The sequence below is a fragment of the Varanus komodoensis genome, unplaced genomic scaffold (genome assembly GCF_004798865.1).
Source record: "Varanus komodoensis strain SLA01 unplaced genomic scaffold, ASM479886v1 scaffold2, whole genome shotgun sequence".
In the NCBI taxonomy this organism is placed as follows: domain Eukaryota; kingdom Metazoa; phylum Chordata; class Lepidosauria; order Squamata; family Varanidae; genus Varanus; species Varanus komodoensis.
The window spans coordinates 34,486,848-34,509,991 of NW_025335568.1; the positions used below are offsets into that span (position 1 = coordinate 34,486,848).

At 41.4% G+C, this 23,144-nt stretch overlaps 1 protein-coding gene across 2 annotated transcripts in view; it reads left to right on the forward strand.

Moving 5' to 3' along the window:
* The window catches only part of GAS6 (growth arrest specific 6), a 58,811-nt gene that overhangs the window by 12,234 nt on the left and 23,433 nt on the right, over window positions 1–23,144 (forward strand). For both annotated transcript variants that reach the window (XM_044429428.1, XM_044429427.1), the window contains 4 exons: window positions 9,525–9,549; window positions 10,606–10,668; window positions 20,562–20,684; window positions 21,386–21,508. In XM_044429428.1, the coding sequence (XP_044285363.1) occupies window positions 9,525–9,549; window positions 10,606–10,668; window positions 20,562–20,684; window positions 21,386–21,508 (334 nt within the window). The remainder of the gene's footprint in view (window positions 1–9,524; window positions 9,550–10,605; window positions 10,669–20,561; window positions 20,685–21,385; window positions 21,509–23,144) is intronic.

Below are 23,144 nucleotides of genomic sequence, written 5' to 3' on the forward strand. Positions count from 1 at the left end.
TTGGAAACAGCTTATCGATTGGGCGACACATACCATCTATAAAACATTTTACATAAGTTTTCTTTATACAAAATTGCCAATGTTACCTTAATATTTCTCTCCCACAGTTTTTGCCACTTTTCAAATTCAATATTATATCCAAAATTTTGTGCCCATGTTATCATAGTTTCCTTAACCTGTTCATCTTCCATTTTCCTGTCAAGTAAGAAATCATATAATCTTTTAATCATTTTCTCATCTGATTTAAGCATCACTTGATCAAACGCTGTTAACAGAAAGATATATTCTGATATGCATCTTCATATATGCCCGGTCCCCCACTTATGAATGTCTGAGTTAAGAACAACCCCTACTTATGAACAAGCAAGTCTGGAAGTCCCATCTCATCCTCAAGTGAATGCCCATGGGTGCTGGGCAGCAAGGAAAGAAGGAAGGGAAGAATAGGAAGGGAAGGAAGGAAGGAGGCCCATCTCCATCATCATCCAGTTAATGCTAGGTTTAATGTTGGCGCAAGAAGTGTTAACTTTTAATAATCTTTTTTACTCTTTTTTCCTATCTTTACTGTTTGAAGAATTATACTGTATACATACATACAACTTCTCTATCTTTCTCTCCAGTACCTGCAGTTACTTTATTATCACTGTATTATTATCATTATTAAAATGCTGTGTTATATTTAAGATATTTTAGAGTACAGTAAAACCTTGGATTGCAAGTAACTTGGCCTGCGAGTGTTTTGCAAGATGAGCAAAAGGTTTTTCTAAATTTTAACTTGATAAATGAGCGATGTCTTGCAGTATGAGTATTACGTGTGCTTTGCCTGCTGAGCCTCAGGTCACAACTTGAGTGCTGGTTCTTCTCTCTCTCACTGCGGGTGTGAGTACAGCATCATCTCCCCACCCCCAGCGCACCTGGCCCCCCCCAGCATCCCAGCGATCGCATCTGCCTCCCCCCTGAGTGCGATTGCGCCCTCCTCCCCACCCAACCCAAGCGTGCCCACTTCAAATTTTTGTGATTAAAAAAAAGTTACAGAACAGATTAACCTTATTTACATTGAACCTTATGGGGAAATTTGCTTTGATATACAAGTGCTTTACATTACAAGCATGTTTCCAGAACAAATTATGCCCGCAAACCACGGTTTTACTGTATATGGAAGTATTTAAGTGTTTTATATGCTTTTTTATATATGTGATCCAACTTACACACAAATTTGATTTAAAGACAATCTCAGGAATGCAACTTGTTCTTAACCCGAAGACCTCTTACCCATTTCTTAGAAAAGCCATGGGAACATGGCAATTGTCAGGCATTCTGGTTATTTTATTGGAATCATTTCATAAAACAACCATAACAGCTTGGTGCCCTCCACATGTTTCAGATACAGCTCTGTCATTCTGAGTCGGCATGGCCATTGACCATGCCGCTTAGACATGAAAGGAGATGTAGTCAACACATTCGAAGGATACCAGGTTGGAAAAACTAGTACAGAGTTATGCCTGTATATGTGGCATGTTTTGCTCTTTTTTTGTAATTAAATATAAAGTAACTCAAGTTCATCTGCCCACACGAGGAAGGATTGTGATCTAACGAGTAATGTTTTCTTCTACAGCTTGCATAACTTGATTGAATAATGAAGAGGTGAAAGATGATGATATTGTAATGGCATACAGACCTCCAATTCTTTAAATTTAACCTGGTGTGCTGTTCATTTGTGCATGTTGAGGTTGTGCAGGGTCATGGGAAGACTCTGCTAAATCTTATGGAGGGTCTTCTTTGCAAGTGGGAAAATACCATTCTTATACAGCTTTCTCCTAAGTGCTCAAAGCGCTAATTACAAAGGTAGGCCAATCTTACTTCCCCATCGAAGATGAGTAGGGGACATGGAGAAAGAATGACTTTCTTAAGCTGATTCCATGAGTTTGTGACTTGAGCTTAGTCCAGAGCTGCTTCTATTTATTTTAAGGTTCCTTAAAACTCCTTTCTCAATTTTGAACCAATCAGTGGTTCTGTGTCCAGTTCTCACTGTTGCTTCTTGACCCGCATATAGGTTTCTCAAGAGACAAATAAGATGGTCTGGTACTCCCATCTCTTTAAGAACTTGCCACAATTTGTTGTGATCCACACAATCAAAGGCTTTAGCATAGTCAATGAAGCAGAAGTAGATGTTTTTCTGGAACCCCCTAGCTTTCTCCATGATCCAGCGTATGTTGGCAATTTGATCTCTGGTTCCGCTCCCTCTTCAAAATCCTGCCTGTACTTCTGGTAGTTCTCAGTCCACATTCTGCTGGAGCCTAGCTTGTAGGATTTTGAGCATAACTTTGCTAGCATGTGAAATGAGTGCAATAGTGCGGTAGTTTGAACATTCTTTGGCATTGCCCTTCTTTGGGATCGGAATGTAAACTGACCTTTCCAATCCTGAGGCCACTGTTGAGTTTTCCATGTTTGCTAGCATATTGAGTGTAGCACTTTTACTGCATCGTCTTTTAAGATTTTGAATAGTTCAGCTGGAATACTGTCACCTCCACTAGCTTTGTTGTTGCTCAGACTTCCTAAGGCCCATTTGACTTCACATTCCAGGATGTCTGGCTCAAGGTCCGTGACCACCCCATCGTGGTTATCAGGGACGTTAAGCTCTTTCTAGTATAGTTCCTCTGTGCAATCTTGCCACCTCTTCTTAATCTCTTCTGCCTCTGTTAGGTCCCTGCCATTTTGGTCCTTTATCATGCCCATCTTTGCATGAAACGTTCCCTTCATATCTTCAATTTTCTTGAAGAGATCTCTGGTCCTCCCTATTCTATTGTTTTCTATTTCTTTGCACTGTTCATTTAAGAAGGCTTTCTTATCTCTTCTAGCTATTCTCTGGAATTCTGCATTCAATTGGGTGTATCTTTCTCTTTCTCCCTTGCCTTTCGCTTCCCTTCTTTCCTCAGCTATTTGTAAAGCTTCCTCAGACAGCCATTTTGCTTTCTTGCATTTCTTTTTCTTTGGGATGGTTTTAGTTGCTACCTCTCGTACAATGTTGCGAACCTCCATCCATAGTTCTTCAGGCACTCTGTCTATCTGATCTAATTCCTTAAATCTATTGTCACCTCTACTGTATATTCATCAGGGATATGATTTCGGTCATACCTAAGTGGCCTAGTGCTTTCTTTACTTTCTTGAAAAGAATGTTCAGAAGGTTCCAGGTATGAGTGAAAGAGTAAGGAGGAAGTGCTCAACTTTGTCCAAATCTTCCATTTTTCTGATAAAACCTCTCCTCCTCTGCTGCATTTTTCCTAGTGAGAAGAAATCCTCAGGTACCTGTGTCTTCCCTACCTAGTAGAAGATCAACAATGGGGATAGCAGGGAGGTGCTACCTCCCAAAAACTGCTTTCAAGAAATGGACTGGGCATCTCTTCTTGTTCAAGAGTCAAATTTGGGGATTTTAGAGGGTAGGTCTTACATAGTTGGCACTGTCTTGAGTGCTCAGTATTTAACCATGTAGTTGTGGTAGGTTAAGAACAGGAGAAATATTTAGAAAATTAAATGGCCCATTTTATGAATAGATTGCACTAGTGAAACTCCCATAAAATGGGTAATTTTTTCTAGACTGTCTTCTAGAGGCAGGCCAAAAAAGTATACCTGGTAAAGATGCTCAGTGCTTTTATAGTGTGCTACACATGTGTGGTATAATGATTAGAGTGTTGGGCTGGAAGTTGGGTGATCTGGGTTCTAGTCCCCAGTAGGCCATGGTGACTTTTGGCTGGTCGCTGGCTTTCAGCCTCACCTGCTTCACAGTGTTGTCGCGAGGAGAGGAGGAGGAGAGAAGGAGGTGGACCAGGCAAGCTTCCTTGGTTTTCTTGGAAGAGGAAAGGTGGGCTATAAATGTAATAAGAAATGAAATAAAATATTAAAATATATTTTGTGATTTGATATCTGTACTCTGTCAGTGTGCTTGAGTCACTGCATGTATTTCTAGTTTTTTTGTGTGAGCTTGTGGCACACTGTACTGATTTGTATTATAGCAGATTGAGAATGGTGACCTTGTATGATCTGGGGTGGGGTGGCTAACCTTTTCTTGAGTTAGAATTCCGCACCTGCTCCTGTTTGCTTATACTTACAACTTCTGAGACTGCTTGTCATTAAAGAAAAAAGCAGTGGGTGAAAGTTACAGGTTTATGCATGTACTTTCTAGCTTGATCCTGGGAAACTGGACTTTTTCCAGGATAACAGGGCAAACCCAATGCATGAATAATTCACAGACTGTGAATTATTGCTGAATCAAATCAGAATTTAATCAGTTACAGAATTGGCCGTACCATCAGGGAAACTGAGGTGGCCACCTCTGGCAGCAGCATTAGGATACCAGAAAAAGGCAGCAAGTTTTGTTTAATTTGTTGCTATATCTTTTCTTCTCTGGAGAGGTGCTTGTTGGGTTTTTTGAAACAGGTGCCAAAATAGCATGCATTGCCTTAGCTTCTATTGTTTGGTGGGGGGGGGGGCATTTCCTGCTCTGCCTTAGGCAGCAAAAAATGTCTTGAGATGGCCCGATTGGTTGTAACAGATCACTCAGGAGCTTAAAGCTGGAAAGCTGTTCATCTCTCCTTGAAAGCCTTTAAAATCATGCATTAACCGCTTGTTTTCCATATCTTTTTTGGTTTGATGTTTATAAATGCTGTTCTGTTGGCTGTATACTTGTACTTGTGAACTCATTTAAGGATGAAAATACTCAGTTTATACTTTTGCTCATTTTGATTTGCAGCTAAGAGGTTAGACCAGAAGAAAATGCATACATTTGATATCATAGCATTTTTGCTGAATCTTACTGCAGGTCCAGTTCTCCGCCATTGTTGTCACGTGCCATTGAGCCATCTCCAATTTATGGTGACTCTGTGAATCCCTAAATGCCCTCCAAAATGCCCTGCCACTGACAGCCCTGCTCAGCTCATGTAAACTCAAGGCTGAAGTTTGCTGCATAGGAGGAAATAACTTGCTTGTATAGGACAAGCTCACATTTGTTCTCAATGATGCTGCCACCTTGACCTTAACTAACTTTTTTCTTATATAGGACGAAATTTGCTCTTCCTGGCAGATTAATCCTTTTGGTATAAGCTGAACACAAATACCAATCTACTGCACTTTGAAAGCTTGAATAAACCGAAATGTTTTGTGCAGGAAAAGCAGTTTTCAGCACAGTTTTTGTTCTTCCTCATCCCAAAGTGGAAAGGAACCACTTATGTATTCACGCTGCAGTACTGTCAGAATTATTCTGGATTAAATGGATTGTGGACAGCACAGTCTAAACTGTTTAACAAAACAGGAAATAATCTTGTGTCATGAATATTTCAAATATGATAGTTTAGAATGTCATTATTTGTGAAGTTCTCATAATCTTTGTTTTGGTCATATCCTCTGGTCAACTTGTAGTACATTTCTCCAATCAGTGCCTTCCAGATGTGTTATGGCATGCGCATTTGTCATGGTGGTTAAGGATGATGGGAGTTATAGGCAATGCAGCTCAAGTGTGTTGGGTTGGGGAAGGCTGCTTCAGAAATTCTTGCGAATATATACGCAGCCAGCCACCTCTGCCAATTCTGATATTAATGTGTACCCCAGCATATCATACTCAAAACAGTTCTCAATTTCTGTCATAGTCCAAAACCAATCCCCTTCAGTTATATTTACTCCTATTCAAATTAATCATCATGGTATCTTCCAGATCAGGTAAAATAGGCGTATGTCCTGGTTGTCTACCTGTGCCCAAGTTGTAAGTATGCCTTATTGGATTCAGTGGGATAAGTTTTAAGCAAGGCTAGAGTTTGATGAGTTTCATCTTACAGAAACATAGAAACAGAGCGAGTCAGAAGGGGCCTCCCAGGCCATCTAGGCTGACCTCCGGCACCAGCCGACTCCACTCATGACATGCCCACCATGTGCATGTCCAGCCTATCTTTGAACACCCTCACCGATGGGACCTCAACGACCTCGTGGAAGCCCATTCCACACCCTCGGGGTCCTAACTGTCAGGAAGTGCTTCCTGGCATCCAAATGGAGCCTTGGTTCCCTGAGCTTTGCTCCGTTGGAGTGCATCCTGCCTTCCTCTGCAGGAGAGAACAGATCTCTACCCATCTCCATGTGGCATCCCCTCACATACCTGTCTGTCGCCAACATATCCCCTCTGAGTCTTCTCTTCTCCAGGCTGAAGAGACCCAGTTCCCCCAGTCTCGCCTCATACCCCATCCCCTGCAAACTGGCCACTAACCTTGTGGCCCTACGCTGCACTGACTCTAACCTGGCTATATCTTTTCTGCAATGAGGGGCCCAAAACTGAGCACAATACTCCAGTTGCGGGCCCACCAGAGTCAGATAGAGTGGTAGTAATACCTCTTTCGATCTAGAAGCCACACTTCTGGCTATGCAACCAAGGGTGGCGTTCGCCCTCTTGATCACTGCATCTCACTGCTGACTCATGTTTCGCCTGCAGTGAACCAGCATCCCGAGGTCCCTTTCACAAGTGCTGCTCTCCAGCTGCTTGTCACCTAACCTGTACTTATGACACCTATTCCTATGCCCCAAGTGCAAGTCCTTGCACTTATCCACATTGAACGCCACCCTGTTGTCTCCTGCCCACTTCCATAGTCTGTCCGGATCCTTTTGGATCTGGAGTACCTGTTCCTCAGTTGTGGCCACTGCTCCAGTTTTAGTGTCGTCTGTGAATTTGATCAGCAGACTGTTCACCCCTTCTTCCATGCCATTTATGAAAAGATTAAGCAGGATTGGCCCCAGGGCAGAGCCTTGGGGGGGACCCCGCTTGTCACTGGCCGCCATCCCAATGATTCCCCACTAATGGTTACCCTCTGCTTTTGGTCAGTCAACCATGCCCTAATCCACCCAACAGTGCTTTGGTGTATCCCAGAACGCCTCAGTTTCTCCACCATGATATCATGGGGCACTTTGTCAAAGGCCTTGCTGAAATCCAGGTATACCACATCCACTGCATCCCCTCCATCTAGCCATCTTGAAACCTTGTCATAGAATTCCAGAAGGTTTGTCTGGCAGGACCTGTTTTTGTGGAAGCCGTGTTGCGTGGCTGCCAGCCTCCCTTCCCTATCTAGCATCACTAGATCTCTCTCTATTATGAGCCTTTCCATTGTTTTTTCTACAATGGACGTAAGCTTTACAGGACTGTAATTCCCCATGTCCCTTCTACTACCCTCTTTGAACCACTGATGCCACCCTCCAGTCCTCTGGAACTTCACCCGTTCTCCATGAGGCCTCAAAAATGGAGGCCAGCGGGCGTGAGAGAACCCCTGCCAATTCTTGAGTACTTTTGTGTGTAACCCGTCATGGCCTGGGGCCTTTGTAATGTCCAGTGCCCTGAGGAGCCCCTTGACTTCAAGGGGGGGTGACTCTAATCTGTTCCCCTAAGTCCCCAGCCTCATCTCATCTCCTATGCGGATCTCCCCCGTCCTGCTTTGAGGAGAACACAGAGGCAAAATAGTCATTTAGAATCTGTGCCTGTTCCTTTATGATGAATCTTACGATTCATTTCGTGTGAATCTTCTGCCTCTGCATCAACTTGTTATTGTTCAACTGGATGGACTATCTTTCCACTTCTTTATTAGTTGTGTAACCTGCCTTTCCAAGTAAAAAAAGAGCCCCTGCTTTCAGTTAGCCTGACACATGTTCTTCTTTCTCTCTCATGCACATTTATTTAATCTGTTCTTTGGTTAAAAGAATCCCAAATCCCGCAGCAGCTTGCAAGAATCAGTAGCTACATTGTCTCTGCCCTTAGGCTTACAAATCTAAAAAGATGCAGGGAAAGGCTGTGGGAGAGAGGAGGAGAAATGCGAATTCTTGATGCTTAATTCAGTTGTCTGGGTTAATAGGACTATACCTGTTCTGGGGGAAAAAGTACTCAGGTTTGGATGGCAACTGTTGTTCCTCTGGGTTGACATGTTCTTTGCTGAACTCTTCTAAGGCCTATGCCCTAAAGAATAGCTACTGGGAAGACAGGTAGCTTTTCTCCCCTTAGAGATTGAATCATATCAGAAGACAATTTGCATCTGGGCTGTGCAACACACAACCAGGCATGCACAGTTGCCAGATATGCATATGTAGCTCTCCTATGCCTTTAACTGCCTTAATGATCACCAGGGCTAGACAAAGATCGGAGAACATTGTCATCCTTTCTGCTGCCACATGTTAAAAACGGACAACCATGCCACAATGTTTCTTCCATTTAGAGGTCTTGTCCTTTCCTTAATTCTTGCTTTCCACTATCAGAGTTTGCTGGGAGTTTTTGCTTAAAAATGAAAAGGGAGAAGAAAACTCTAGTTCCCACCATACAGTACAATGACTCCAAGCAAAATGGCTTCCTTTGCACAATAATCGTGGAGGGTTTAAAGTGGAGTTATTGTACTCCTCAGCAGGGAGTGATTTAGAGATACTGCCCACCATCTTGTTTCATTTGATCTATTTCTGATGCGGGACATGTGAGAACTGGAGGCCTTCCCATACAGCCCTTGGGTAGTCCAGCAGAAGTTAGACCACTCCGTATTTCCACCTCTGCTATCAAAATTGCTGCTTAACAGCTACTGGGAGCAAAAAGTTTGAAGTAAACTATTTTCTTTAATTGTGGTGATGCATTCTAGGAAGAATACTATATGTGGGGCTGTGGCAACAGTTTTCAGTGCCGCTCTGCTATTCCTAATCCTTCCAGTTAACTGGAAAATAAGAGTCAATGTGGGTCAAGATTTCCAGGTCTGTCCCAGCTTCTCTAAAAGGCAGGGCTGTTTAAACTTGTGTTGCTTACTTGGTTTGTGATTTGGCCTGGGATTACTTGGTCTGGTAGAACCAGTGTGGTATAAATGTAAAAAATAATAATTTGACCTAGTTACTTTAAGGTGCTTTGTTTTTTGCACCAAGCTCCTTTAATGGGATATATGCTTGGAAGAGCTGATAATATGAGTAACAAGTCCTGAATTACTGTTTAGTGCTCCAGAGTTTAGTATGGGAAAAGTAACTTGTCTTTTAAAGAACTCACTTTCCTTGTGATGTTCAGCTTTGTTGGCTGTGAGAGTTCTCAGCTCCCAATTGAAATGCAGCTTTTCCAAGCTGTTAGATCTGTGTTCCTGATCTTGTGGATCCACAGGCTTGGGAGAATTTCATTTCGAGAGCCAATTTCTCCTGTTGCAACTTGACACAGCCCTCTGCTATGACTTCTGACACTGACACATTGAGAAGAACTGCAAAAGAACTGCCAGCTGGGAAATCTCCATTTTCAAGCAGGTAGCTGTAGCCTTAGTCAGTGGATCTGCTAAGACATAAGCTGCAGAAGCTGGGGTTTTTGGTTTTACTCATAAGTATTCCCCAGTGGTATCAAGCTGCTGCAGAATGAGGAGTGATGCACACATATAAGGCAACATTAAGACTGGATTGCTCAAATATAAAATGATCAGTAGTTATTATAATCTTAGTGCAATTATAGATGAAAAGTATTTTTTTTTTCAATAAATGTCTGCTTTTTCTTTCTCTCACAGGACTATTTTTACCCGAAATACTTGGGTGAGTTACAGTTATATCCTTTCAATATTTGGCAATAAAATTTTTTTCTCCCTTTGTAGGAATGCTCATAAGCTATCCAAAGGAGGGCAGCGTAATAGTACACATATCCTTACCTTACTGCAGAACAAATCCTTTTTCTTTTTATAGAAATAGACATACCTTTATTTGCATGAAGTTATAATCACTGGCCATAATTGAAAGAGCTGTGCAAGAATACCTGTCTGCCTAGGCGTTTTTTAAAAGTTTATTCTGCTTTTTATTCTCTTCAAGTGCAGCACATGCGTTCTTGTTCCATCTCCTGCCTCCCTTTGAATATTATAAAACATTTTTGAGAATTACTGAAAACAGTTTGCTAGGTAGAGAACTAACTTCGCTTTCCTGGGGTGAAGCATGGTAAGTAGGAAGGTAAAAGTGCACACGTCACCTCCATGTGTGTTTAACAGGAAGTCATTGAAGTGGAGCTGTTTTGGTCTCTGGCTACTGGACAGGTGCTGCATACATTTTCCAGAGCTGAAAAGTCCAGTCTAAGAGACAATCACATTAAATTTGTGCTGTTCATACATCTCCTGCGTCACAAATTTTAACTCTAGGAAATTTTCCATGGGCATTTCACCCTGCTGGATAAGGATGCCTATATTTTGACATTTAATTTATTTCCTTACGATAGTGTAGCAAAATAAGATAAGGACATAGTCCTTCTAAATCCGATAATTGTACTATTGTATTTGTGTTGGAGGTACACTGAAATTTGGAGGAAACTATTCTTTCTTGGAGACCTTCAGATTTTTTTTTCTAAGCTAGAAAAATCTTTAAAAACAAACAGCTTTTAGTATGTGCAATGTCTGGTAAAATAATTACATTGCGAAGTATCATAAATTGTACAACTAATCTTGGATCAGCAAGGTTTTTTTATTAAATAAAAAATTACAACAATTGCATAAGGTATATTATAACCTGAATAAAACAAGTAAATACACTGAATATAATATCGGGAGGTTAAACTTTAGTTAATTTTGTTACCTGGCTTAATAATGATGTTTATGTTTTATTCTTCAGCATGTATTCACAAGTATGGGTCACCATATATAAGAAGTCCAGATTTCCATACATGCGTGCATAGTAAGCATTTTTTCATATTTCTATATTACCAATAATAGAGATTTTTTTTGTTTTGGTACAGAGATGTAGTCCAGTTCACATCCAGTTCCATGTATTATTGTTCCCCTTGTCTTTCCAGCTTGGGTCAAATTCATTCAATTTAGAAAAACATTGGGAAGGTTTGCATGTAATACTAACTAATGAATCAGCATTATAAGGATAAGATGTTATTTCTGTCTTCTCTGGTACCTTTGTAAGATGGAGATAGGAAGCTTCCACTTCCCTTCCTTTTCACTGTGTACAAACTCTAAAGCAGTTAATCTTAATGATGGTTTGCTGAAACAAGTCAGCTTCCTGAACTGTAGTTTAAAGGTGCCTTGTTTCAACAAACTCATAATTGAGATTAATTACTTGGGTTCAAATAAAATGCTACGCTGTGGCTAATCAAAAGTGAAAGCAAAAGCTTCCAGATTCATTTCTGTGGCCATGCTGGACAGATGGAGAGGGCATGTGAAACCAAGGTTTGCCAAAGCTAGGTCATCTAGCGATTGATTGAGATATTGTGAAGTCATATAACATTCCAGAATGCCTCAGTGATGGGACATTGGGTTCAAGATTGGATTTGAGAGGGGGATCACTCAAATAGTCTGCAAACATCTTTAAAACAATGCAGTGATTATTTGAAGCCAACATGGATTCTACAAGAACAAATCCTGCCAGACTAATTTGATTTCATTTTTTGATTGGGTGTCCTCCCTGGTGGATTGTGGGAATGCTATAGGCATAATTTATCTTGACTTAAGCAAAGCTTTTGCCTTATGATCTCCTGATTAGCAAACTAGCTAAAAGTGGGCTGGATGGAACAATTCTCAGGTGGAACCACAGTTGGCTACAGAATCAGACTCAAAGAGTGCTCATCAATGGCACCTTCTCAAACTGGGGAGAGGTAACAAGTGGGATACCATATGATTCCGTCCTGGGCACAGTGCTCTTCAACATTTTTATGAATGATTTGGATGAGGAAGTGTAGGTAATAATGATCAAATTAGCAGATGATGCAAAACTGGGTGGGATAGCTAATACCCTGGAAGACAGAAACAAGATTCAAGGAGATCTTGATAGGTTGGGGTGCTGGGCTGAAAACAACAGAATGAAATTCAATAGAGACAAATGCCAAGCTCTGAACTTAGGAAAAAAAGAACCAAATGCATTGTTCTAACATGGGGAATACTTGGTTCAACAATACTGCAAGTGGGAAAGATCTTGGAAATGTTTTTAATCACACACTGTATATGAGTCAACAGTGTGATACAGCTACAAAAACGGCAAATTTTGTTTTAGGCTGCATTACTAGAAGTATCACTTTCAAATCTTGTGAAGTACTGACTGGTTCCCCTTTACTCAGCACTGTGTAGACCTCATCTGGAGTACTGTGTCCAGTTCTGGGCACCACAGTTCAAGAAAGATGTAGACAAGCTGAAAAGAGTTCAGAGGAGGGCAACAAGGATGATCCAGGGCTTGGAAACAAAGCCCTGTGAGGAGAGATTGAAAGAATAGGGGATGTTTAGCCTGGAGAAGAGAAGACTGAGGGGAGATATGATAGAACTCTGCAAGTACCTGAAAGTCTGTCACAAAGAGGAAGGATAGGATCTCAGTCGTCCCAGAGTGCAGGACACAGAATAACGATCTCAAGTTCTCGGAAGTCAGGTTCTGGCTGAACATCAGGAAGAACTTCTTGTTAGAACTGTACAACAATGATCTAGGGAAGCTGTGGATTTCCCCACACTAGAGGCACTCAAGATGCAGCTGACCAGCCACCTGAGAGGATTGGTTTAACTGTGTCCTGCACTGAGCGGGGTGGGGGCGGGGGGGTTGGACCCAGTGGCCCTCTGGACCCTTCCAGCTCTGCTCTTCTATGATTCTGTGAAGCTGTTGGATGACATGATGGCAGTGTATTTGGTATCTGTGGAACTGTCAGTTTTAATATGCAACTCCTGCTCAGGGTTTATCATATTATACAAACCCCACAAGTCTGTGTTATGCAAAGGTTACATAATCCTCACATAATTCAGGCTCACCAGGTTCTTATTACACAGCAGTCCCCAAGTGTGGGGTTGGACAAGCTGTCTGATACCCATTAGTACTGGCGCTGATAATCGGGCCATGTTGTTTGAAACTGGTCATTATTGCAGGGAAATGAGGGGAGAAAATGAAATTCAGTAAATTACTGCATGTGTCTGTCTGTCTTCCAAAGCAATTTTTTTTTTCATTAGAAATTAATGCAGTTCTTATTGGCAGTTTGCATCCACAGATTCCCAGTAATAGAGTTGGTGCATCATTTTTACCAAATGGTTTTTCTTCCATAGCACAATTTATGCATTTTGCTGAGAAATACATTTCATTGAGTTCAGCACATAATCCCAAATAAGTGGGGTCAGGATTAAATCTTTGTCCCAGAAATCTCTTCCTGTGGTGGCAGGAAGATCTATGGTTGCTTCTTGCCATTTGAACTCCAACAGCAGAAAGAACAAAAAGAAGTAGGATTTAAAGGAGGATAAAAAGCCTTCCCATGTGTCATGGAACATGGAGAGACATGTCAGTCTTGCTACTGGTGTAGTTTTTTTACCATATGATTAGGAACAGTGGGAGGGGAGAAAATGGCTGACAAAGACCAAGAAATAGAGGGAAAATGTAGCTCCCTCTATTTTACTCTGCCAGAACAAACTTAAAAGGGTTTATGAAAGAGCATTTGGACCACCACTTTTCTTGCTCCTTTTTGTTTGCTCTCTTAACATTTTATTATGATCTGGTCAAACGGACCATGTTATCCTGCCAGATGTAGGGAAATTTTCACTGAAAGTGATGGATGCCTGCACTCTATTAAGTTGCCAAGATCAGGACCCAGTAATATAGTGGCAGAGTGAACAAAAGGTTAACAGATGCGGCAGCTGACTTAATTCTGGGTTTAATAAACAAAACCTCAACAAAAGCTGGCTGTAGACCATTTTTACCTAATAGAGAAGAATTCTCCTTTACAGCTGCTATGTTAATAGGACTAAGTTGCTTGTTCAGCTGAAATATTAAAAAGCTCTCGTTGCAGGTTTTTGTGGGCACCAGGCTACCTATGGGGGTTATTTCCCTGTAATGTGTTTAGTATCTGCAACAACTACTGTAGCTTTTCTTCCTTGTCATTGCTGTCACCCTATCCAACAGCATGGATTAGCTTCAGCATGGATAAGACATGTGAGCAAGTCAGAAGGTGGCAGTGGCTACAGATGTTCACCACCTAAAACCAGTAAGTGGTTGATTGGCTTCAGAGCGGATCAAGTAAGATTGGTGTGAGCTCGGAAGGCCAATGAGGTAAGGCATGGGTCCTCAAACTACAGCCCGCGGGACGGATCCGGCCCGCGCTGCCCCCCGCGCACGTGCGCTCACCAGTGGCTTGCTCGCTTGGAGATGGTTTTCAACTTTCAACTGGCCCCCTGTTGAAAAAGTTTGAGGACCCCTGAGGTAAGGTGATAAGCAGTGCCTTCCACAGTCAACATGTTACACTCTGTTTTTCCTTCATTCCTTGCTAGGACACCACCTCTTTAGCCTGGGACACATATCTACAAGGCCAAAGTTTGTAGATATGTCTCCCAGGCATTTTCTAGTCTTGTTAGTGGAACCCCAGTGGTCCTTGGTTCCATCTGGATGGCTAACCTGATGACCATTGAAACCAAGCTTGACTGATGCTGGTTTTACAGTACTGATTTTTACTTGCATTTGTCATACAAACATGGTGCTATAAAATGGTTGGGATTGCAAACCATAATGGTTGGCCATCATCCTGGTCAGCCTTCAAGAAAACTTAATTGTTCCAGGACACACGAAACATGGTTATTCAATGGGAATGATAAGCAAATCCAAACTTTGTGCAAGGGAAAGCCAAATTCAGAGTGACCTTTTTGTGGTCATGCGAATCCATTCTGAATTGCAGCTTGATCCCAAAGGCATTATTAGAAAGCAAGTCTTAATTATTTGTTAGTTTTAATGCTGATAATCAGTTTGGTACAGGGTTCCAGGATGTTAGAAGTCAGACACTGTAATTGTTTAGATTGTTATATTTCAGGTGGGAGATATACAGCATAGCTAAGCAAAAAGCATTCAGATTTGAAATGGAAAATATATCAAGTTGTGCACTGTTTTACAACTTAGAGCAGTGGTGGCGAACCTATGGCACGTGTGCCACAGCGGGCACACAGAGGCCTCTCTGTCAGCATGTGAGTCAAGTCACCCCACCATCGCCCCAGTAGCCAAGCATTGGATAACAGCGCACATGGGGCCATGCGCATGCTCGTAAAGAAGTAGCGGTGCGAGGTGATGACGTCACGAGCTGCAACTCATTAGCCGCGACTTGTCCAAGCTTTCGCATGACAGATCAGTGAGCTGCCAAGGATGTATATATGTACTTGCTTGGACTGGCAGTGAGGTGTTTTTTCTAAACTAAAACATCAGTTTTCAGGTTTTATTGTGCTCAGAATGGGCAGAAATGATGAGCTGTGCAGAAAAAGCTACTCAATGCTTTTTCAAATTCACCCTCTTTTCAATGGACCTTTCACCCTGTATTAGATTTAGGGGTGTGCCCCAGGGTAGGGGTAGGGTTAGAAAAATGAGGTGTCCTGGCATAATTTTGGTGGTTAGAATGTGTTTAGAATGGTTAGAAATGTTGAGCTGTGCAGAAAAAGCTTCTCAATGAAGGCTTTTTCAAAATTGCCCTCTTTTATAGGGTGTTGTAGCCCTATATTAGGGTTAGGGCTGTGTACCAGGGCACAGTTAGGGTTAGAAAAACGAGGTGTCCTGGCATGATTTTGATTGTTGGAATGTGTTTAGAATGAGCAGAAAAGATTTGCAGTGCAGAAGAAGCTACTCAAGGAAGGCTGTTTCAGAATTGTTCTCTTTTCAGTGGAACTGTACCCTTATATCAAGGTTAGGGGATTGCACCAGGGTACGGTCAGGGCAGTGCTGGTGAACCTGTGGCCCGCTTGCCACAGTGGGCGCGCAGAGCTCTCTTTCTCTGCACGCCATCAAAGTCACTCCAGCATTGCCCCAGGAGACGAGTATCGGATTATGGTGCACATAGGGACCATGCGCATGCTCGGAAAAGAGGAGTGGCACTAGGTGATGACATCACAAGCCGCGACACATTAGCTGTGACTCATCTGAGCTTTCGCATGGCCGGTCAGTGTGCTGCCAAGGATATATATATATTTGCTTGGTTTTGGTGTGAGTTGTTTTTTTCTAAACGAAAACCTCTCTTTTCAGATTTCATTGTAGTGTTGGCACGTTGCGATAAATAAATGGGTTTTGGATTGCAGTTTGGGCATTCAGTCTCTAAAAGGTTCACCATCACTCACTTAGAGTATTTTAGAGCAGATGCTGGGACTGTAATCTTAAATGCTGCATAGGATTGTAATCTTACAGATACAAAGGAGCAGTCTTTTTTAAATACACTGAATGAATTGCTTGACAGGCTTGCAGTAAGACATTAGTGTGAGGTATTAGTAGTAATTCCACCACTACCAATTAAAAAAGAAAGGAAGGAGTGAGCATGCATTGTATCCAGAGCACCATAGGAAGCATCCTTTGGAAGGATAGCAAAATGACAAGATGGTTAGATATGAACATTCTGCGATACTTCAGTATTTTAATTGTTTATGTTCATAATGTGTTTATTCGGAGAATGATGCTATAGGAAGAGACTTGAAATGTTGCTAAGAAAGAAAGTGATGACTTAACTGGGTAAAGTGTAGTTTAAAGAATAAAACATCTTTAAAAGATATGTGCCAGAGAAGGAGGTATGCATTTGCATAGCAATTGTCTTGAGTGTTCCAAATGCTTCATGTGTATTAATCTCAGGAATCCTTGACTTCTGTTTGTAAAATTGGTACATAGAGCCATGGACCCACTAGGCTGCCTTCAGCAAAATGCTGTCCCTCAGTCAGAGGCTCAACACAGAACCTCATACTTAGGACAGAGAAAGAACAGCTTGTGCAAGGCAACCTAAGTGACGTTGTGGGTGACTTGGGGCTTGCACTAGAAATCTGTCCGTGTTTAGAGTTCAAGCTTCAAGCTTCCTTAAGCTTCCTTAGCCTTTACATTATATCAGGAAATGTTACACGCCAGTAAGAGACAAACTGGAGGGGCTTTCTGGACATCACAGTAATGGGAAGATAAAAAATAACCTGGAAACACTTAATGTCTGTGTATTTCATGGCAAGTTTCATGCCTTGAAATGAATTCTGGAAGGTCACATGTATTATTGGTCAAGAGGAAAAATCACAGTTCTTCACTATATTGATGGTATACGATAATGACTATATAACATATAACTTCTGTCCTCTTGTTTCTTTTGGGATATCCGCTTTACACAGATTTTGGGTGGCTAGAAGTTCACTGTTGCAAATGGACAGAGTGCAGTATAGCACTATTACAATAAATGTTGCTTTTGACAAGGTACAGGCAGTGATTTAGCTTAATTTACTTTCACTATAGCTGAAGCTTCTTTGGAGTTTGTTTGCTTGTTTTGGTCTGTTTAGAATCTGTGTAGTTTTGTCATAATGGCTATTTTAAATGTGACCATTTGATCTCAAGTGATTTAGACACACAGGCATTGTTAGCAGAATAACTTCTGAAAATTGTGTACATCGTGTTATATAATTATATTTCTGTCTGTCTGCATTTTGTTGGTACAAGTGTGTTGTATTGCAATACAGACCTGTAGCTGCGACATTGTATTTTACCAATAGAGAGAGAAAGAGTTCAGATACCAATTTTAGGATTTCAGGGATATGTGGAGAATACAGGCTGCATGCTCTTCATTTCTGCTTTAAATCAACAACTCAGGCAGAATTCTGTGGCATGTGAAACTAGAAACTCTGGGCTGTTTAACAATTAAACAATGAAACTGCAACCTTCCATGTTAGATGTTCTTCATTGCTATGAATGGAGTTTAGTTGAGCTGGGAAGAAATATTTATGTGCTTACAAGAGTAGGCTGTAAGATTTTTGCTGATCTCATAGCTATGGTGCAGGCTGCATAGTTTACTAAATGTATATTGCCTTTGCCACAACTGTATCACAGATGTTGGAAGCGCCAGGCTGGATCTGTTTCAGAGGAAGTAGAGCTTTGGGGTACTCATAGTGGAATTTGGGGTGGGGCTTCAAGGTACCAGCCTGCTTACAGGTTGCTGTGCTTGCTACTCACACACAGATCATGTTATGAGTCCAGGTCCATTCTGGGCCTGAGATGCTTGCAACTCCGAATTTCATTTTATCATGCAGGCAGGGTGGAGAATCACCAAGTAGTTTGGCTGTCCAGTGACCTGTAGCATGCCAAACTCTCCTAGCTGTAGCCAGGAGATGTTATATCCATCTATACCCTACTCCTGTGTGCACAAAGGTATTGCTTCCTCCCAGATCTGGATTGGTATGGCCAGCATAAACAGCATGAGCATAAAAAGGAAGTGTTTTGTTTTTTGACTGCCCTTCTTTATTTTCCTTTCTCTTTTTTTATACAGCCTGCCAGCTCTGCAGAGTTGTTTTCCCCTGACCTGAGCTTGAAGCAGAGTTCTCCATACTCATAAGAGATTCAGTTTCAGCTATTTTCCTTCTGTGCTGCCTTGAGCATTCCCCCCACTCAAGTTCTTGTTCATTGCTATACACCAGAATTTGGGAGTGCAAAATATGCTGTTTTGTTTGTGGGTGACATGTTCTGCTTTTGCCTTTCAGTGACTTTTCACTGAACAGGGTTAGTTTAGATACACTCAAATAGTAGAACTTCTGAGTTTCAAGGTAAAAATATTACAGTTATGTCTGATTTTGGCAGAACATAGAAACATGCAACAGTCCTAGAGGAGATCAACCCTGACTGCTCTTTAGAAGGCCAGATACTGAAGATGAAATTCAAATACATTGGCCACCTAATGAGAAGAAAGGACTCCCTGGAGAAGAGCCTAATGCTGGGAACAATAGATGGCAAAAGAAGAAGGGGACGGCAGAGGATGAGGTGGCTAGATGGAGTCACTGAAGCAGTTGATGTGAGCTTGAGTGAACTCCGGGGGATGGTGGAGGACAGGAAGGCCTGGAGGAATGTTGTCCATGGGGTTGCGATGGGTCGGACACAACTTTGCAACTAACAACAACAAGAAACATGCCAGTCCTTAAGAATCCAGATTCCTTCCTGCCTTTCTAACATCAGAATGTTGTGATACAATTCAAGATAAGCTCTTATCGCCACATGAGGGTTTTTGAAGTACTTTCTGGGTAGATATAAGGTATAAGGTGTTCTTCTAATTCAGGTACAACCTCTACCATGGTTTGAAACAAAGTGGAACTGAAAACAGAAATGGTCTTGTTCATTATACTTCTGACAGTAACCATCTGGGTATGGAAGGTTTTTTTTTTTTATTTTATCTTCTGTGGAAAATTCATTCTTGTGCTTAAAACCATGCCCTTGCCATTAAAAAGGTGCAGAAAAACTTGACAGTATTATATGATGACTTGTCTTCCCTTTGATGTGTGCTATTTATAGAAAGTAATGGAAGGTAAGGCAGAGCAAGGGTACAGCATCTCTTTTAGCCCACAAGCCAAATTCCATGTTGGAGAAGCTTTTAGGGGGCATATTCCAGTAGTGGATGAGCTGAAGGCAAAATTGGTAGGACCAACATTAAAAAAATGTGTCAGCCAATTGTAGGTTAAAGCTCTTACTGCGTGTAACTAAGCCTTGTAAAATGCAGGCTTTTAGAATGAGGAAAACACTGCTAAAAATTTGGGGAACTACCTAAGAATCAGCAGTTTAGGGAAATGGATGGACTAGAGAAGGAGTGATCTAGGGGACACTGGGAAAACTGTTGAGACCCCAGGAGAGCCAGTTTTGGGCCCTGGGCTTGAGGTTCTGAACCTTTGTGCACGAGATCATTTACCTCCTTAGCAGACTGCCCAAGTTGACAACCACAGATTTGCCAAGCCAAATAATTACCAGTGTGGAAGACAAGGAGCTCATTTTTCAGCTATTGTGGCTTTCTTCTTCTTTGTTTTCTGTCTTTCCCTTTCTTTAGCAAGTTGTTGTTTCCCTTTCTTCTGCCTTAACTTACCATGTGACTGGAGTTGCATGCTGGTTCATTGTTTAAGCATGGTTACATTGGAGGAAAATATGGGAGATGAGAGATAGATTGGCCAGTGGGGAGAGAGGTTGGTGAAGTGCGTGGGACCGCTAGTAACTGTTGTACACCTGTATACATGTTGGTCTATATTCCTGGAGAAGAGGTGGTTCTGTGCATCTGGACAATACTTCGAGATATTTGTGAGGCATTGTATGCATATAGATTTTTGGGCTTGTTTGTACCTCTATGAAAATAGAATGGCCAATAAAGCTTGTGTCAGCATTTGCCCTGTGTCTGACATCTAGCTAGCATTTTTATGTGTAGCTTCAACACATCGAGCACTCTCCCCGACACACACACACACAGAGCACTGATTTAGAAGGTGTTAGGTAACTTAACTGTATAGTATCCACTTGCTGCTAATGTGCCAAAGCTTTTTTGCTTTGCTGTGCAAGAAAGAATTGTGATCCGTTCTCCAAGTCAGAATTAGATGGTGAGTTGAGAAGTACTTTCTATGGGGTGGGGCAGGGTTGAAGGAGTGCACCAGGTCAAATATTTGTTTAGTTTGGCAAGTGTATACTTTCTCTGCAATAGAACATTTTTAAAGAAAACAACACAGTATGGTAATGTAGTGCTACTATCTGTCTTCCATCTAGTTGTATGGTACATGTGAATAATAGCTTTTCCTCCTCAGAGGTAGCTTGAATGGTAAAAGTAACACTGTTTTAAGCTTCTTGATTCAAGGATGTGATGTTTTCCTTTCCTTTCACAGACTTGCCAGATCAGTGTTCTCCTAACCCATGTTATAAGGATGGTACTAAAGTATGTGAAGACTTGAAAGGTAGCTATTTTTGCCATTGCAGAAAAGGCTGGCAAGGAGAAAGATGTGAGAACGGTAAATCTACTTCTTTGCTGCTCATGGTTCTGTCTTCCCTGTACTGAGATAGGAAATGGTTAGAGTGCATGTTCTGAATATGAAATGCCCCGGGTTGAACGCATGGCTTTTCCAGACAGGGATAGGATATGCACCGTATAAGTTGTCTTTCTACAAAGACAGCAGGACTAGAAGGCTGTGCTGAAAATGACTTAGTGTATACATTTGTCTCACTTTATTTAAAAACAGGTTGTATTTCTTATATATTATTTAAACTTTTTAACAGGCTTGACACATGTTATAATCTGATTTGCTTTATTTATTTATTTAGTATATTTCTAGGCCATCACTTTCATCTCTGGATGGCTTACAATAAAATATAATAGTATCTTTATTAGTTATTTTGAGTTCTGTTAAGATATAATTTCTTAGATTTAGGGGGAATTGGCCCACATTTAACGCTTGTCTCTCTTCTCTGCTATGTAATTGATGCAGTCTGAGATATGGCTTGTGTAAAAAGAAAATGCTACCAAACTACCTAAGAATGAGGGCAGACTTAATTTGGATACGTGTTTTGAATTCATGATATTAAACATTTGCTTGGTAAGTGTGGACAGTGAAAGAGAGAGCAAGAGATGCCAAGAAAGATCACCTTGAGTTAGTTACTTTCTTCCTGACCTGATGATACTTCGAAAACTCAAATAACACTTACCTATTTCCAGATATTAATGAATGTGCTGATCAGAATGGTGGCTGTAAACAGGCATGTTACAACAAGCTGGGCAGCTATCATTGTGCTTGTTATAGTGGCTACGCTCTTATGGATGACAATAAAACATGTGAAGGTAAGATATGCGGCAACTTCAGGTAACATTAACTCATGGTTTGATATTACAAGAACAAGCTTGTGTGGACATTCCCTTCCTTTGTTTCTGGTTTCAGGCCAATTCCTCGTTTGCTAGTTCAAACAAAATGGTAAACCATGGGTTGTGTCAACTAGGAAGGAGGAAGGAAAGGGCATAATCTCACTGCATGCCACCCAAAGAGCTTTCACAAATGCTACTGCATATACTCTACTGGAAAGGGTTGAACGCTGCAATGTAATGAGGCAATGGAATAATGAGGCCTCTAAGATTTGACGTCCTTCTTAGGGAGCCCTCTTTGCAGGAGATCAGAAGAGTGGCTACCTGGAGAAGGGCCTTCTCTGTGGTGGCACCCTGCTATGGAATGGGCTCTCCAGAGAAGTGTGCCTGGCACCGACACTTTTTTCATTTTGGCACCAGGCCAAAACCTCCCCCCCCCCATTATTTTAAATGTTAGTACTGTTTTTTAGGATTGATCTTATGCATTATTATCTAGATGCTGTATCTTATTTATTTTATTGCCACCCTGAGACACTGGGCAGGATACAAAAGCTTTAAACAAACAAACAAACCATGCTGTGGTTTTAAGACAGCGTATTACTATACATAGTTAGTCTTATAACTCAGTTGTAGCAAAGACAGAAAGAAAAAGCCGGCATCTTGACAAACTAGCACATTTATGGTTCAAAAGCTGTTATAGGTAAACTCAGTCGCATCTGATAAACAGAGTTCTACGCTATGGAAGACCTGTGACGATGGCAACAGCAGCAGCAGTGTCTATATTAGTCTTGAAAATGCCTTAGGACACTTATTTTTTCACAATTGTGGTTCAGGTTTTTAGGACGAAAAGCCAAGAATGCCTACCAAGGCATGTCTGTAGTCACACCACAAGAACTATCCTGCACATAGCAAAGTGGTGATTCACAAAGGGTTTGCATGATGGATTGTGCCAAAGCGCTGCAGCCATCCAGCTCCAACTTGACAGTGAAAAGCACTACCCAAGAAAGTAGAATATAGTGTGTCATAGACTTGCTTATTTTGCAAACATGGCATTGAGTGATACTGGAAAATGTGTGGCTCTTTTAACATCCTGGAAGCATTGGATCATTTTAAAAATTAAATATTCAAGAAGTGTTCTGCTTACATGGATAGATAGTTATAATTATTTCAGTTTACAGGCCCAAAGTTTTTGCAGTGACTTCAGCCATTTAATAGCACTTATATTTGCCTGGAGTTAGAGAGCCACTTCCTGCTAGGTTTTCTAGGAACCTTGAAGTTAGGTGAGGTTGAATAGAATTTTGACAACTTTTTGATGGTCACTACACTAAAATGGAGGATGCTGCGGTGTGGAAAATTTATGTATCACACTTGAATCTTGACATACATGTAAGGAATTCTCACTTACTCTTTTCACTTTGTGCTCTAAATTTAGGCTGAAAAATACTGCCTGCTCCAAGTCATCTAGTCCACAAGGTTGCTGTATGAAACAAGTGGTCCAAGTACAGAAACAAATTACATTATGCATCTGCACATGATCCCTGTATATCATTCTGGCAAGGAAACCACATACAGAATGTGGGAATTCATCCCTGCCTTGCCGCATTCATGCTGTAGCTAG